The sequence below is a fragment of the Callorhinus ursinus genome, unplaced genomic scaffold (genome assembly GCF_003265705.2).
Source record: "Callorhinus ursinus isolate GAN/ISIS: 27379988/994484 unplaced genomic scaffold, GSC_fseal_2.0 scaffold8, whole genome shotgun sequence".
NCBI lineage: Eukaryota > Metazoa > Chordata > Mammalia > Carnivora > Otariidae > Callorhinus > Callorhinus ursinus.
Genome location: NW_027397070.1, coordinates 21085391 through 21103479, shown reverse-complemented (window position 1 = coordinate 21103479; position 18089 = coordinate 21085391). Strand labels below are relative to the sequence as shown.

The window sequence follows — 18089 nt, the reverse complement described above, 5'->3', positions numbered from 1 at the left end:
AATGAACCACTAATAATGATGAATAAAAGTTAATACTGTGAGGTGATCCACCCCCCAATAAATTCGTAACAATTTGTAGAGGAGTCTTCTTCAGTTTTATTATAAAAATGAGGATGATCAGTTTGATCAAAATGAAAGCTTGCTCACAAATTTTACATGAATATTCTAAATACAAAGTCTCCTGAAACAACATACTTTTGATATGATTTTCATTTTTTAAAAGGGATGCAAACATTTCATTTTTTTCATTTATAATCTCTATCCCAAGACATAGTGTTTAATAGTATATCTTTTCTGCAGTTAAATCCAAATTCACAAGGATAACTGAAACAGACAAAACCTTGTCATCAAAGGTTAAAAATCCATTTTTTTTTTACAGAGGTAAATCCTTAATAACCAGCCCTTATGTATTTTCAGATCTTGTACTACACTGACGTGATTTGCAGTCAGTTTTTTTTCCTACCCCTTAAGGCTACAAAACTCTGTTGCAAATGCACTGCAAAAGAATTCTAGACCACTTAATGCAAAAATCAAAAAAATAGTTCTCCAATAAAAAGTAAATTTTATAAATGGTAGGAAATAGTATCTGTGGTAAGCTACTAAGTGACATTTTCCCCTATTACTAAACAAATCATGTTACACAGAAACAGGAAGACAAATTATCAAATACAACAAGTTTACGCTATGTTTACATCCCTCATTAAAAAAAAATAATTTCATATTTTTCACACATTCCATCTGATACATTTTCTCATCAGGTTGGAGGGGGAGGGTAATACTGTCCATAATTCCAAGGATTCTGATAATTGTACTGAAAGGAAAAAGCACACATGTTAGCATACTAGAACTGGCTGGTTCCATTTATAAAAGCAGATACATTTAAGAAAACAGGCATGTGTTCACTGCTAAAATTCTAAGACTTAACCACATAAGACAATATTGTACAGTCTGGAGTAGAAGTAGTTGTTAAAAAAAAAAAAACTATCCTAACTTATGCTTTTCTAATTAACATCTATGAACAAAAAATTCAATTATGTGAACTCACTTGATACCAGGCACTATAATTATATGCAGCTTGATTTGCCTGTAAATCACCATCAATCATCTGTGTAGATGATGAAGTTGTATCTTCTGTGTGAGCTTTCTTTTCCTCTGGTTCTTCTGATCTAAAAAGGACAAAACAGAAACTTTCAAAACTCCCACAGGTAAGTACTTTTAAAACAAATGGATGAATGTGTATACATTTGTACCTATGTATATTTGTTTTAGTAAAGTTTTTAACCACTCAGTTTTGTATGATTTTTTTCAAATCCTGAATATAAAGTACTAAATTACCACAACATGAAGGTAACATGTAAAAATATTTATCTTTAAAGGCATTTCCACAATGAAACGTCTTCTTTTAAGCATCCCTTCCTGATTCAGCAAGGAGTTACATACCCATTTTCTGCTTTCCTTTTTAAAGAATCCTGTTCTTTTAGGAGTGTTTGATGTTCATCATAAGCATTCAAAAGCCTGAGAGGGAAGGAAAAAAAATCCTCTGGAATATACAAAAACCAAACTGATAAATTTATAAAGTTTTGGACTTATTTCCACTTCGAAACAAAAATATGTTGCAATGAATATCCAGATTTTTTATTATTTTTTAATGAACCAATAAGCAAACCTCCCAGCTAACTTTTCCAATATATTTCCTTTGGGAAAGCACTACTCTGCACTTTCCTTCTCAGCCCATGTGATTCAAATGGGGCTTCAGGAATTCAGGACTGGCCAATTACAGTACTATATACCCCTGACCAATAATACGACGAAACCAAGACATTTAGTAAGTCCTGGGATTTTTGAGCTACTAGAAAAATGCTTGGGTGCCTGGGTGGCTCAGTTGGTTAAGCGACTGCCTTCGGCTCAGGTCATGATCCTGGAGTCCCGGGATCGAGTCCCACATTGGGCTCCCTGCTCAGCGGGGAGTCTGCTTCTCCCTCTAACCTTCTTCCCTCTCATGCTCTGCCTCTACCATTCTCTCTCAATAAATAAAAAGCTTTAAAAAAAAAAAAAAAGAAAAATGCTTGTTCTCTGTACTACAGTTGGCTGAAGGTGATGGGATATTGGTGAAGAGCTACCTTTGGTTATTTCTAACACAGGGGAGAGCCTGCCTAAGAAATTTTTTTTTTAGATTTTATTTATTTGAGAGAGAGATTTAGAGAATGAGAGATAGCACGAGAGGGAAGAGGGTCAGAGGGAGAAGGAGACTCCCTGCTGAGCAGGGAACCCGATGTGGGACTTGATCCCGGGACTCCAGGATCATGAACTGAGCTGAAGGCAGTTGCTCAACCAACCGAGCCACCCAGGCACCCCCGCCTAAGAAATTTTTACACAACTAAGACAGTGACCTTGAGCGTTTCTGTCCAGTACAGAGTGAGTCCTGACCATTCCATAATTTATATACTTTGAGATCTAATTAACATTGCTTATCAAAGATACTGGACGCCAGTTAGGATAAAGTGTATTTAAACTTTGGCCATGTGATAAACTGAATTAAAACTTAATACAAAACTACAGGGGTGCCTGGATGGCTCAGCCAGTTGTGTCTGCCTTTGGCTCAGGTCATGATCCCAGCATCCTGGGACTGAGCCCGGCACTGAGCTCCCTGCTCAGTGGGGAGCCTGCTTCTCCCTCTCCTCCTGCCCCCTCCCAACAGTACCCCCCGACTCGTGCTCTCTTCTCTCTTGCTCTGCACTCTGTCTCAAATAAATCTTAAAAAAAAAAAAAAAAATTCAAATCTACAACGTGGAATTGTTATCACTGATTAAAAAGATAATTTTTTAGGACGCGCCTGCATGGCACAGTTGGTTAAGCATCTGATTCTTGGTTTTAGCTCAGGTCATGCTCTCTAGGTTGTGAGAGCACACCCCGCGACTCTCTCTCCCTCTGCCTCTACCCCACCCCCGCACATGTGCGTGCTCTCAAATCCTTTTTCTTAAAAAAAAATAAAAAACTTCTAACATGATACGTGTATTTTAAGTCTCACCTGGAACTCACAACTTCAAAAACGATGTCACTTGAAGCCAAACTGACTGTAAAATCCTAAAGATTTTGTTTTCCTTTTACCATTTTCTAAAATATTTTTTATAAAGACAAATGGCCTTATTTTTTAAAGTAATCATAAACCTGAACACAGATAATTAACATTTCTGTAGAAATGACCTTAATATACTTTACATGCATACACAACTTCCCTGGGCAGCCTGCATATATAGACATCTAATGGTAACAACCAGTAACTCTGATCCCAAAATGTTCAAGAAGCTATAAAATTGTTAATACCAGCAATCTCTGGTTGAGTGTTTACTCAGTATCAAGCACTTTAAATGGACTAGGTTTTTTTAAGACTTAACAACGTGTGGATTAAGTGATGAGAGATTGAATCATAACAAGAAAATCTGAAAACTGAGAAATACACAAATGGTAAGTGACACAGCTAAGATTTAAGCATATATTTGAATTAAACATCAATTCTTACTAATACATTATACCGCTACCTAAATTTCTAAGCTCATTTTTCAATCACTGCCTTTTTAAATTTTAACATCTTAGACCTGATATACAGACCCTCTATAACTATATTTGCAAGGGCCTAACTGGCATCTTTGTGTTAAGCCTTAGATTTGTCCACATATTATTGCAAAATTCAAGTATGTCATTTAATCCCAGTCAAAACTCTAATAGCATCCTACTGTCTATTTGTGGTACTACGTGTGCTCTAACCCAGCCTACTGTTCAATACACAGCACAATCAACATCACACTTCTACTACTTCAAAAGCTCTCCAATCAAGCAAATGTTACTTTTAAATGAACTTTAACTTTCTTCCATTTTATCCTCTCCTTGTCAGAATCCAGTAGTACCTAAATGAAGCCCCTTCTCCTCTGTGAAGGATGACAAATCCATTCTGATCCACAGAAATCACAGTCGCCTTTAACAGTTTTGTGCCACCTCATATACTTACATATTTCCTCTGATCATCAAACCATCCACTAGACTAAAACCTGGAATTAAATATCCCATTTCTTTTTGTGCACTTTCTTCAGTACAAAATAAACAGAAGACACTAAATATACAGCACAGGTGGTGAGAAGCACAGACTTTGAAGCAAGTTCTAATCCCAGTTGCACAATGAAATAGAAGTAACTGACCTTGGAAAAATTTCTAATCTCTTTAAGCCTCTCTTCATCTATTAAAACAACAGTACCAACAACAACAAAAAAACAGTACTTATACCTTCATTAGCTAATTCATGAAACATTTAATGTGTCAAGCACATATATACGATTGTATTAAAAATTAACTTATGTTAAAATGTTTTTTAGTTTAGCTAAAATTTTACTCAACCATCAAAAATGTATAAATGCATATATAAAGACACATAAATCCTCATTTTATCAACAGCTGTTTCAATAGAAATCACTCTAAATTAGGGTAATTAGAAAAGGGACACGCCTACTAAGTGGGATAGTTCCCTACTAGAAGCAGTTAAGACTGCGACAGCAGCAATACTCTAATTAATACTTCTACTCCTCTATTTTGCAACTATAAATCATAAGCTTCTCCTTTTCCCAAATCCCTTAGAGTAAATCCTTCCACCACCCTCAACTTTCAGCTTCTTACAATGCATTAAATTGAATCCATTAGGCATGCTCTGTGCAACCATATCCATTTTCTCCAATCAGAGATAAAACAGCATCCCTATTTCAGATTAAGCCCATCCCCCTTTAGTGGCCTCTATACTGTTTCTGTGTTTTAGGGTTCAATCCTTGACCCACTTCTTTTTTCACGGGATTGCTGTTTCCTGCCTTCTCTCATTGTTTACATTACCATGCTAAAATTTTGAAAACAATTTTGAAGGAAAGACAAACCATCTGTCCTCCTGTTAAACACATACACATTTGCAAAACTGAATTTACCCTCCATATATATGAGGAAAAAGTAACCTAGGCAAACATTTTAAATTTAACAATATATTAATTTGTACTAATCATCAAACTCCCAACCAAAATTATCAATGCTCATTTGCTATGCAAATAGATAATATATAATTAAGATCTTACTTATTAACATCTGAACCAAAATCTTCAAGAAATTCCACTTTTCTCTGAGAAAATGTAATTCTCATTTTAATAGGTAATGAACCATGTATAGCTTTGTCAAAACAATTTAGGATATTTTCTTCATTTTGTCTGAGGTCACCACTATATTCCATTTCAAGTAAATTGAGGTATAACTTTGTATTCTCCTGTGTAAAAAGCAGTATCAATTAATAATATTTCTAAGATATTTTTATAAGAACACAGATATTTAAAATGCCTTAAATTTTATGTCTAAGTTTGAAAAATACTGAAAATCATATTAAAATGTAACTCAGGTTAATGTTTTGAGCATATATCAAAACAGGTGAAAAAACTAATTAGCACACTGAGAAGTAATGACCTAGCATCTCCCAAATTATGCAAACTGTTAAATCCCAGTAAGTTTAAACCCTATATCCTATCTTGGGTTTGATGTGGCTTGACCAACCATGACAAATATAAAATAAAACAAAAAATGGTTTCTACAGTTCCCATTAATACTGTTATCATCTTAAACTGCAGCTGGAAACACACTGTTATAGACCTGTGTCTTAAACAGACCTGGTATTAGCTGAAAATCTAAAAAGTGAGAAATATCACATACACTGCCTTTTATCAACTGATAAAGTGAAATACTTTTGAAAAGGAGAATCTCACTGTTATAGTTGCTAAGATGCAGACAACTGCCATGCTTTTGTTTATAAGATAGTCTCCCAAGTCCGTTACTCAGTAAATCTGCTGTAAAATTTCTAAACACGAGAGAAACAAAGTGTCACAATGTCTGCAACAATTTTTAATCCAATAATCTTAATTTTCTCAACCTTTTAATTCCTAATAATTTGAAAAAATTTTAAAGAATGGCAACATCAGTTTAGAGGGACTGTTGTCTTCATTTAGTAATTAAATATATTACATACAGACCAAATCTTTCATCATAGTTGCCAAAATAAGAAAACAAACGACCACACTGTTCTTTTGTTGTTTTTTTGTTTTTGTTTTTTTATGAAAGATATTCTAAAATACAAATACATACTTTGTCTCTTTCGATTGCTTCCAAAAGCACCTTTCTTGATTTTGGAAGGTTTTTTTGTATTTTGAAAAGATGCCGGGCTAGTTTGATAGCATAAAACGATGATTCATTATTTGATTTGGCATTCTTAATGGCATCCTGAAGCAAATGTTCAGCTTCTTCCATATTTCCGTGCCGTCGTTCTAAACTTACTCTTCTCAAACGAACCATTGCCAATCCTAGAACACATTCTTCAAATGTTCTCAAGATATTCCTGGCTTCATTAATATTACCTAGAAATGTTAATTAAATGTTTATGCTTTTGTTTAAACTTCTGAAATATCCTTTATGCAAGGTACTGGCAAATAACAGTCCACAGGCTAAATCCAGCCCTCTGTTTTTTTTATTTAAAACTGAAAACAGCCATGCTCATTTGTTTATTATCTACAGATACTTCTGGGCTATAATGGTAGAGTTGTCAGGAGAGAGACCATAAGCCTGAAAAGCCTAAAATATTTACCATCTGGCCCTTTATAGAAAAAGTTTATTGACCTCTCCTTTACACCATCCCTCAGACTCAATTCCTAGAACTTTATCCAGAAGTTCCTTAAAATCCCAAAAATACCAACTGAATTTCCTCATTCTTACCCTGCTGTTCCTCAAAAGCTGCCCAAAGCATATGCACCATGGGTTTCTTTGGAAGATGAATAGTGCAAGCTCTGCTGAAGACATGCCTCACTCCTTCAATGCTATGGTTTTCCATGTACTTCGCATACTACATACAGAAACAAAGGAAATACTGAATAATTTACAGTTGAACGAGCCATTAAATATGTGACAGAACGATAAAATTCTATTTTTAAACCCATTCAGCACCTTTATTGAACCACTAGACTAGTTTCTGTAAGGAAGGACGAAGAGAGGCAACGAGGTTGGCATATGCAGCAGTCAAATCTGGTTGCAAGCAGACCATCTCCTAATGCAACAGATATAGTTATATGAACAACATTCAACAGAAGTACAAAAAAGGTTAGTCACTAGATCAATGTTTATAATATGTTCAAGTTTCAGAGCATCTAATTTTCTTACCTTAATCCAAAACTCCTCATAGAGGGCACATGATATGACACATCTTTCAAAGAGAACCACAACTCGTTCATGAGTCCCATTTTCAATTTCAAATTCTAAGTATTCTTTCCAGTTTTTTAGTTGTGCCTTTTCCAATGGTTTCACATGAAAATAAGGTCGTTTAATCTGTAATAAAAGTATGACAGGAAAAATAGTGTAACAGAGGAATGAAAGTAAACCAATACCAACACCAGAAAATGCATGACTATAGTAACAATACGAATTATCTAAATTATGTATGTAATTAATGATGGTGAACCAAAGAAATTTTAATCACCGTATTTCATGATAAAAACTTTTAAAATTATATTTCTTAGGCTTTACAAACGGAAGAAGCAGAATGTATCTTTCATTTATTTATTAATTGTAATGGCACTACACAATTTTACGTTCAGTAAATGTTTTTCTTTATTGAGTATTTTAAAACTGAACAATTATACATGTAACAGAAAGCAGATCAGCAGTTGCCTAGGGCTAGGAATGGGATGGGGGTTACTGAATGAAAAGGGACCAAGGGAACTTTCTGGGATGACAGACTAGTTCCATATCTGATTGCCATGGAGCACTGTAATGTGCATATACATGTCAAACCTTATAGCCAGTCAACAGAAAAACCACATACTATATGATTCCACTCAAATGAAAGGCCAGAACAAATCTATAGAAACAGAAGTAGATCAGTAGTACCTAAGGGCTGGGGGTAAGAGGTGGAGCAGATACGTTGAGGGAGTAGAGGGGTGACAGCTAAAGGATAAAGAATTTCTTTGTGAGGTGATGAAAATGTTCTAAAATGGACCAGAATGATGGCTGTACCTATCTGTGAACACACCAAAAACTACTGAATTATACACTTTAAATGGATGAACTATATGTAAGTGAACTGTATCTCAAAAAAGCTGTTTGGAAAAACAGAAATAAAGAATTAGAATCTGTGGAGGGAAACCCTCATTTTACTACACATCTAAAATGGGTGCATTCTGTTGTATGTAAAGTATGCGCTCAAATAAGATGATTTAAAAAATTGAACAACTGTAATAAAATGGTTCAGATTAAATAAGTATCTTCCAACTGGAGTAAATCTGAATTCATTTTATAAGATTCTAAAACTGACAATGGAAAATGATAAAACTGATCATGGGAAACAGGTAATAGTATTTAAATAAGCAAAAATAAAAAGTAGAGAGACATTACTCAAAACAAAGAAAAATACATTATTCCTATCTTTATATTTTGAAGCCTATTACAAAACAAAAACACTTACACCTTCTTCAAATGTCCACCTTTTACTAACTTCATGCTCATTATAATTAAACATTTCTTGATGAATTTCAATGATTCTATGTCTCATGTTTTCTATTTCCGTAATTAGCTTGGGAAGAAAAAGAAAAAAATTTAAATCACATAAGTTATATACTGAAATTTTTAATACTGCTTAAATTTCGGTATTATCGATACCTACTTTATAATCTGAGAATAGTGGTAGGTTTTAAGCTGTTAACAATTATATGGAAAGTACAATTAACAATTCTAAAATTTCTACAGAACTTCCTAATAAACCACTTTCTTGTGTACATTTAAAGGGGACTAGTAGATTACCACATGGGCAAAATGTCCCTTCTAAGCTATTTCCAGGTGTCTCATAGTAAAATAGATTCTCTACCTTAACTCTCTTTTTAACCACACCATAGCTAAAGAAGTCCCACTTGCCTTAATTAGAAATTAATTTTATATGAGACACAAGTCATACAACATATGAAGTCAAGGCATATAAAGTCTAGTTTCTCATGCATTGAAGGATTTTTCAATTAAGTCTGGTTACCTTTGCTGGATCAGTAATGTCTTCAATTCCTGACGGTAGATCATCACCAGGAGGACCATCATCACCACTATGTCCGTTTACAGAAGCTAATTCCCTTCGCAGCTGAATAAACTGTTCACCAGTTAGCAGATCTCTAGGCAAGTTATTCTGTACATGTTCTTTAAATCTAAATAAGCCAATAAAAATAAATTCTCTATATATGAAGCATAATTTTAGATCCCACATTCAATTCCTACTACACAGTACCCTTTCAAAAAATTTCTGATTTAAAACACCAAACCCTTTCTATGCTTTTTTATAGTAAAAACCTACCACTTGATCAAACAGTCTACAGACATCTTCATTTCTTTTATGCCTTTGCAATATAACAGAGAAGGCATGGATAGGCATACATTCAAATCCTAACTCTGTCCATTATTAGTTATTTGACTTCGGGGAAGTTTTTCTTTTTTAAGATTTATTTGAGAGAGAGAGAAAACAAGCACATGTGGACGAGGACTTGGACAAGTGGGGGGAGGGGCAGAGGGAGAGAAGCAGGGAGCCTGATCTTTGGGCTTGATCCCAAAACCCCAGGATCATGACCTGAGCCAAAGGCAGGAGCTTAACTGACCGGGCCACCCAAGCGTCCCAGTTTTTCCCTTCTTTAAGTCTTGGCTTTCTCATATCTAAAATGGCACAATACTATTTTGCAAAATGTATTTATTTATGCAAAATTACTTTAAGATAGAATCCCTACTTAAATTATAAATGATCATTTGTAAATGATCAACAAATGTTTGCCGTTTCTTCCCCACCTCCCAGTTACTCATGATTCTGTGTCCGTGCCAAACACACCAATGAAATTACCCTAATTAAAGTCACCAAGTGCCTCTTACATGCAAAATTAAATGGACACTTGTTTCATAGTACAGGTTACACTCTAATAATGTCTTCACTACTAAAGGCCTTTAACCATGCTTTCTTTCAGAAGGCACTGGGTTACCATTTTCTTTGTTTGCCTCCAAGTCTCTGACTGATCCTTGATCTTTGAGGATTCTCCCTTCCTATTGGTCCCTGAATGTCAGGATTGCCAAGGATTCCATTTGACATTTTGTTCTCATCTATCTTCATTAACTTCCTGGCCAATCTTATTAATACAGAAATAAGCATACTATGGTGACTCGGAAAACTAACTCAAGCCGATACTTTTCTCAATTCTAGATCAGTCTGTCCAATTGCCAAAACTCTGCACAAAGAAATAGGTTAATTTTGAGTGTTTTGAAAAAAGTAATTTCATTTTTCCACACACACTAATTTATATATATATATATATATATATGCAAATTTTCATCAAAAACACCAAGCTGAAGAGCTAAAATAGCTACACTATCTAAATTTGGAACCTTACGTACAACATCTTAGACCAATTGTGTTAGCTTCATCCACAAATCAACACCCTCAGCATTTCTAATCTTGATTAATGGTACTGTCAACCATTCGGTTTCTAAATCTCTTTGACCTCACTTCACTTACATTCCACTGAGTATCAGGTCCTATTGATTCTACCTTCTAAATATGTCTTCATATCCTTCTCGTTTTTCACCTGGATAAACCTAAATGGCTTCTAGCCACTAGTCTCACTATTCCCATCTCAACCCTAATACTATCAAAAATGTTATTAAAAAGTAAACATGAAAAACATAAACATGATCATGACTGCCTCCTGCCAAAATAACTTTTCATTTACCCTGCATTCATGCTAAAATCCAATCACCTTAAAGTCTTTCATCTTCTAACCCAGACTGACCTCTTCATTCTAATTATGAGACATAGTTGTACATGTACCTTATGCTCCAATCTTATGGACTTTTCTCCAAGTTTCTTAAAACTGACTTAGGCTATTCACACCTGAATTTTTATGGATTTTAAGGCTTTCACTAATATATGTAAATAAAATGGGAAACAGATCTAGATTTTACAGAATCAGTAATAAATACTGCAGCTTAACTTGATCCATTTCACCACTGGGAGAGAACAAATACAGACTGCCTTATTTAAAAAAAATTAGAAAGGAAATAACTTTCAAAAGTTAGTAAGGAAACAAACAGATTTAGGGTGGCCTGGTGGCCTAGTCAGTTAAGCGGCTGCCTTCAGCTCAGGTCGTGATCCCAGGGTCCCAGGATAGAGCCCCACATCGGGCTCCCTGCTCAACAGGGAGCCTGCTTCTCCCTCTGGCTCTGGAGCTCCCCCTGCTTGTGCTCTCTCTCCCTCTGTCAAATAAATCAAATCTTAAAAAAAAGAAAATGTATAGATTTAGTGTTCAGATAAATATTAAAACTCAAAATGTTAGGCTACAAATAAAATTGACGACTAAAGAGCACAAATTTAAAATAATTACTATATTATATAGGAAACTGTTCCAAATGGTGATAAAATATAACTACTAAGCAGTGAATTTTCATCAACCTTTCCAAAAATAAAACTGATTTATTCAGTAAAGAATGGCTGAGTGTCTAATATATATTGAGCCCAATTCCTATGTATTAAAGATAAAAAGAATTAATAAGTCTCAGAAAATGACAGATGTGCAGAGCGATATATGAGACAATTTCAAAGCAGTGTTATTAATGTTAAAATAAATGTAAGTAGGAGCACATGGGTGGCACAGTTGGTTAAGCCTCTGACCCTGGGTTTCAGCTCAGGTCACGATTTCGGGATCGAGGGATGGAACCCCACGTCGAGACCTGTGTTGGGCTCCATGCTCAGTGTGGAGTCTACTAAAGTTTCTCTCTCCCTCTGTCCATCCCCCCTAAAATAAATAAAATAAAAACTTTTTTTAAAAAAGACAAAACGTAGGGGCGCCTGGGTGGCTCAGTCGGTTAAGCACCTGCCTTCAGCTCAGGTCATGATCCCAGGGTCCTGGGATCGAGCCCCGCATTGGGCTCCCTGCTCAGCAGAGAGCCTGCTTCTCCCTCTCCCTGCCGCTCTGCCTACTTGTGCTATCTCTGTCAAACAAATAAATAAAATCTTTAAAAATAAATAAATAAATAAAAATTTAAAAAAAGACAACTGTAAATAAATAGAGTGCTGGCACAAATGACAGAACAAATACTTTCTATTTTGGCAAACTAAAGTTTCACACAGAAAACATTAAGCTGTATGGTTTTGAGTAATCTGAGTTAACCAGACAAATGGGAAGTAGAAAAGGCATTACAGTCACAGAAGTACAAAACAACAGTGTCTGCTGGGAAATTATCAGTATTTAGATAGGTCTGGAGCTTAGGAACTACCAGGGATTGGGTCTGAGAAGTTAAATCAACATCAGAAACTCTCATGCTAAGGAAAATTTTAAATTACATATTTCCGTAGAGATAATTTCATCAGTATACATCTAATATACAGACCTACACAACAGAAATATTTTGGGGGGGGGACTAATTTATTTATTTTTTTATTATGTTCTATTAATCACCATACATCATTAGTTTTTTTAATTTTTTGTTATGTTAATCACTATACATTACATCATTAGTTTTTGATGTAGTGTTCCATGATTCATTGTTTGTGCATAACACCCTGTGCTCCACGCAGAATGTGCCCTCTTTAATACCTATCACCAGGCTAGCCCATCCCCCCACCCCCTTCCCTCTAGAACCCTCGAACCCTCAGTTTGTTTTTCAGAGTCCATAGTCTCTCATGGTTCGTCTCCCCCTCTGATTTACCCCCCTTCATTCTTCCCCTCCTATCTTTTTTTTTCTTAACATATATTGCATTATTTACATCATTAGTTTTTGATGTAGTGTTCCAAGATTCATTGTTGCGTATAACACCCAGTGTTCCATTCAGTACATGCCCTCTTTAATACCCATCACCAGGCTAACCCTATTACCCAGCACTTGAACACTTTTAAGATTTATTTATTTATGTGAGCTGGAGGTGGGGGGAGCACGCCTGTGCAGAAAGTGGTGGAGAAGGAGAGAGAATCCCAAGCAGACTCACCACTGTGCACACCCTGAGACCCCCACCAGAGCTGAAATAAAAGAGTCTGACGCTCAACTGATTGAGCCACCCAGATGCCCCTAAACACTTTTGTTTTAAACATATGCTTCCGGGCGCCTGGTTGGCTCAGTCGGTTAAGCGACTGCCTTCGGCTCAGGTCATGATCCTAGAGTCCCGGGATCGAGTCCCACATCAGGCTCCCTGCTCAGCAGGGAGTCTGCTTCTCCCTCTGACTCTCTTCCCTCTATCTCTATCTCTCATTCTCTCAAATAAATAAATAAAATCTTTAAAAAAATAAAAAAATTAAAAAAAATAAACATATGCTTCCTCCTCTATACTTCTGACCAGCTTGAGAGCCAACACCATTCACACATAGCTTGTCTGAGCCTTAATTTCTATAACTTAAATGGTATATAATCTTTTACATAGCAAGCACTAAATGACCAAGTAGGAGTGTATTAGGCAAAAGAAAACATTTCACTGGTTCTCAAAGCAGTTAGTAATGTCATAAGATTTATTTACACAAACACGACTTGTGAGTTTGCTACATACATTAAGGAAAGTGGTTGTCAATATATTAAAAGAAAAAGAACAGATTAGGGGTGCCTGGGTGGTTCAGTCGGTTAAGCATCTGCCTCTTGATTTTGGCTCAGGTCATGATCTTAGGATCATGAGATCAAGCCCTGTATCAGGCTCCCGCGTTCAGCACAGAGTCTACTTGAGATTCTCTCTCCCCCTCTCCCTCTCTAATAAATAAATCTTTTTTTTTTTTTTTTAAGATTTATCCATTTGCGAGAGAGAGCAAGAGAGCACAAGCAAGGAGAGCAGAAGGGAGGGGGAGAAGCAGACTCCCCACTGTGCAGGGAGCCCGACACGGGACTCAATTCCAGGGCCCTGGGATCATGACCTGAGCCAAAGGCAGACGCTTAACCATCTGAGCCACCCAGGCACCCCTCTAATAAACAAATCTTTAAAAAAAAAAAAAGAGATTAAAGAGCAGTATGTGTAATGCAATTCACTAATAATATCTATTATAAGCATATATACAATTTTAAAACCCTACTGGGATTTTTTTTTTTTTTTTTTTAAGATTTATTTGAGAGAGAGAGAGAGCACGAGCGGGGATGGGGGACAGAAGGAGAAGCAGGCTCCCTGATGAGCAGGGAGCCCAAGGTGGGGCTCAATCCCAGGACCCTGGGATCATGACCTGAGCCGGAGGCAGACGCTTAACAAGCCACCCAGGCACCTGGGATATTCATTTAACAACAAAAAAGATTTGGAGGAGACTATACCAAGAACTTTGGAGCCACACCGTCTGGGTTCCAATAAGCTTCTAAACACTAACTCACTCTGCGACCTCATGCAAATGTTTTAATCTTTCTGTGCCTCTACTTCCATAAAAGGAAGATAGTAATATCCCCATAAAATGGGGATAATAAGATACCTCACTGGCTTATTATGAGGATTAAATAAGTTATAAATGCTATAAGTTACATGCTTAAGTTATAATGCTGTAAGTTATAAATAAGCATTCAGAACAGCATCTGGCATACAGCAAATGCCATGTAACAAGTGTTTCCTAGTTACAGTTTATCTTTCTTACCAAAAATAAAGTTCTTATCATTACAGAATTTTATCTATACTGTTGATCCTAGAAGAACTGGTTTAGGAAAAGGCCTCCTCTTTGTCTCAAGGATTTTTAAAACCCTTGTATTCATTTATTCAAGAAATATTCATCAAGCATTTCCATATGTCAAGTTTTGTATTAATAACGTCTTTTATCAAGTGTCTTCCTAGGTCATTATACTGTAGAAACCTGAGTATCTCCTCTGTTTCATAAAAAACAGAGACTGTATATTCACATCTAAACAATTCCTATTCCTAATCTGGATCTGCATTATTTCTTCTATCTTTAGCAAATTGATCCACATAACTTTTTAGATGCTTCATAAAGTCTTCTACTTTTTTAGTAGTCTTCTACTTTTTTAGTAAAAAAAGTTTAGAAAATCACTTACTTAAAAAGTACTTAAGTTTACAGGCTCTAACACTATACTACTTATAAAAGTTGTAACAAAAATGTAGCAAATATGGTAGCTAAAAAAAGCAAATATTTATCAACATAGCAAATACCTGTAAAACAAACTTTCTTGTTCAGAAAGACTTTGAGTCCTTATCAGTGGGATATTTTGAGTATATTAGAAAACAAAATGTGGAACTCACATCATACAGAATTAGTTGTTTTAACAGTACTCATAAAAATGAAATACCAGTCATGACAGAAAATCATAGTGGAAAATTTTAATGAAATTATTTTTGACTGAATAAAAAAAGATTTAGACTTACTACATAAAATAGATCTTTCACTATTTTGGTATAAGGTGTTATATGAATCACAAGAATGTATATTAAGTTTTTGTTTTTAAGATTTTTTTTTTTTTTAAGTAATCTCTACACCCAACTTGGGGCTTGAACTTAAAAGAGTCACATGCTCCATCGAAAGAGCCAGCCAAGGCGCCCCGAGCAAATCATTAAGTTTTAAATAAGCATATTTATGTGCCATGTACTCTATTAACTTAGTACCACAAAGAATAAACTTGGGTTCTATTTTCTCATTCTTTCACCACTCTGAAATACCTAAGATAGGATTCCCATTATTCCTCATCTATAAAATGGACAAAGAAAAACTTCTGTTTAAAAACAGTAAAGTTCCAGGGCGCCCAGGTGGCTCAATCGGTTAGCGTCTGCCTTCGGCTCAGGTCATGATCCCAGCGTCCTGGGATCAAGCCCCAAGTCAGGCTCCCTGCTTAGTGGGGAGCCTGCTTCTCCCCCTCTTCCCTACTTATGCTCTACATCACTATTTCTCTCTCTCTCTCAAATAAATAAATAAAATTTTTAAAAATAAATAAATAAAAACAGTAAAGTTCCTAAACATTTCATAAAGTATATGGAAAAATGTCAAAATTTGAACGTGTGTAAACTGTGATTATCAAGCAAGAAAATTTATGCATTTGCATCTAAAAGAATCTCACATGACATTTCAAGAGAATTATAATCCTCAATATTAATTAATTACCTGAATAATCAAATATTTTAATGATTGGATTTTTTCACTCACCTCTGAAAATGGTGACTATACAGCTGTGTTGGAATACCAAGAATACGATCATATATAGCTGTTACTTCTCTCAGGTTTCCCTGTTCATTTTCCCAGTTTATATACATTTCCCACAGTCTGTCAGATCGGAAATCTGTTCCTGCAGCTAGAACCGCATGCTCGAAAGTTCTGAAAAATCAAATCACCTCTAAGTTATCTTTCCAAGATAAAATCACTTTTAAAATATTTCTGCACCTTGCAATATATACAAATATCAAATCATTAAGTTGTACAACTAAATCTAATATATGTCAATTATATAATTTTTTTAAAAAATTAAAAATAAAAATAAAACATTTCTAAATCTCAGAAGATTGTGCTAAATTCAAAATTACATTCAACTTCTCCCTATACAAGTAGGGAGTAAAAGGCAGAAGAAATAGAAAAGTGTACAACAGCTACGTTTTAAAGAGAAAGGAAACAAAGGGAATATGTGTACTTTTATGTAATTTTATCTTATACAGAACTACAATGCAAAAATGTACGCATTACAAACATATAAAGAGTGACAATGCAAACACTTAAATATTTGTGAAACTTGAATGTTTGTCAAATAGATTCATTTATAGCAGAAAACAAATTTTTTTCTCAATTTAAAGAATAATTTTCTGGCAAAATAATTCTCCAAGAAGGGACCCAACTGCCTTGTAAGGTAATGAGAAGTATACATGTATTTTAAAACTTTCAGAAGTCTCTCCTGATTCTAAAATTACAGATTACTAAAAAACAAAAACAAAACAAAACACCACCACCTTGTGTTTTTAAACTACCTGACTCATTTCAAGAGATTTTTTTTTTAAAGATTTTATTTATTTATTCGAGAGAAAGAGAGAGTGAGAGAGAGAAAGAGAGCCCAAGAGGGGGTAGGGTCAGAGGGAGAAGCTGACTCCCTGCTTAGCAGGGAACCCGATGTGGGACTCGATGCCAGGACTCCAGGATCATGACCTGAGCCAAAGGCAGTCGCTTAACCAAATGAGCCACCCAGGCGCCCTCAAGAGATTTTTGTAAGCAATTTTAATCATTGGATTTGATATCCCAGTGGGATAAAACTTTTAGATACATATTTTCAAAATAGTATCTTACAATCAAGAGGGATTTTTAACAGTATAAAACTGTACTACTTATATTAATCTACAACCTTAATACAATACCAATCAAAGCTCCAACAAATTTTGAGTGGAACAGGTAAACCAAATTCTAACATACAGCTAACATACAAAAAGGACAATGCAGAGGGCATTTTCCTGAAAGCTATCAAAAGAAATTAGGAAGCTAGGGTGCCTGGGTGGCTCAGTCGTTAAACGTCTGCCTTTGGCTCAGGTCATGATCCTAGGGTCCTGGGATCAAGCCCCGCATCGGGCTCCCTGCTCGGCGGGAAGCCTGCTTCTCTCCCTCTCCCACTCCCCCTGCTTGTGTTCCCTCTCTCGCTGTCTCTCTCTCTGTCAAGTAAGTAAAATATTTAAAAAAAAGAAAGAAATTAGGACGCTATAGTAATTAAAAGGATGGTGTTGGCCAGGTAACAGAGAAATGGATCACAAAACAGTTCCAAGAAAACAAAACAGATCAATGTACACGTGAGAATCTAGATATGATAAAGAAGGTATTTTAAATCAATGCAAAAAAGTTGGACAAAATAAAAGGTTAATCTATGACTTAAAAAAGGATAAAAAGACACGATAAAAAGACATCCTGAACAAAGTTTAAAAATGTGCTAAAACTGGGGTTGCCTGGGTGGCTCAGTTGGTTAAGCAACTGCCTTGATCTCAGGTCATGATCCCAGAGTCCTGGGATCGAGTCCCACATGGCGCTCCCTGCTCATCGGGGAGCCTGCTTCTCCCTCTGACCCTCTCCCCTATCATGCTGTTTCTCTCTCTCTCA

The 18089-nt window shown here is 35.6% G+C and overlaps 1 protein-coding gene and 1 non-coding gene across 6 annotated transcripts in view; both read right to left on the bottom strand.

Annotated features, from left to right (window-relative positions):
• Nucleotides 1-78: 78 nt before the first annotated feature.
• PRPF39 (pre-mRNA processing factor 39) overlaps nt 79-18089 on the bottom strand; it is a 37481-nt gene continuing 19470 nt past the window's right edge. For all 5 annotated transcript variants that reach the window (XM_025870126.2, XM_073895151.1, XM_073895152.1 and 2 more), the window contains 10 exons: nt 16173-16340; nt 9080-9245; nt 8522-8629; nt 7222-7386; nt 6781-6907; nt 6157-6425; nt 5106-5290; nt 1441-1515; nt 1046-1166; nt 79-811 (listed from right to left, as the gene is read on the bottom strand). In XM_025870126.2, coding sequence (XP_025725911.1) covers nt 755-811; nt 1046-1166; nt 1441-1515; nt 5106-5290; nt 6157-6425; nt 6781-6907; nt 7222-7386; nt 8522-8629; nt 9080-9245; nt 16173-16340 — 1441 coding nt within the window. In that variant the 3' untranslated portion in view covers nt 79-754. The remainder of the gene's footprint in view (nt 812-1045; nt 1167-1440; nt 1516-5105; nt 5291-6156; nt 6426-6780; nt 6908-7221; nt 7387-8521; nt 8630-9079; nt 9246-16172; nt 16341-18089) is intronic.
• On the bottom strand, nt 5982-6067 carry LOC112822886 (small nucleolar RNA SNORD127). Its single transcript, XR_003207867.1, has one exon. It is a non-coding gene; the product is annotated as a small nucleolar RNA SNORD127 (small nucleolar RNA).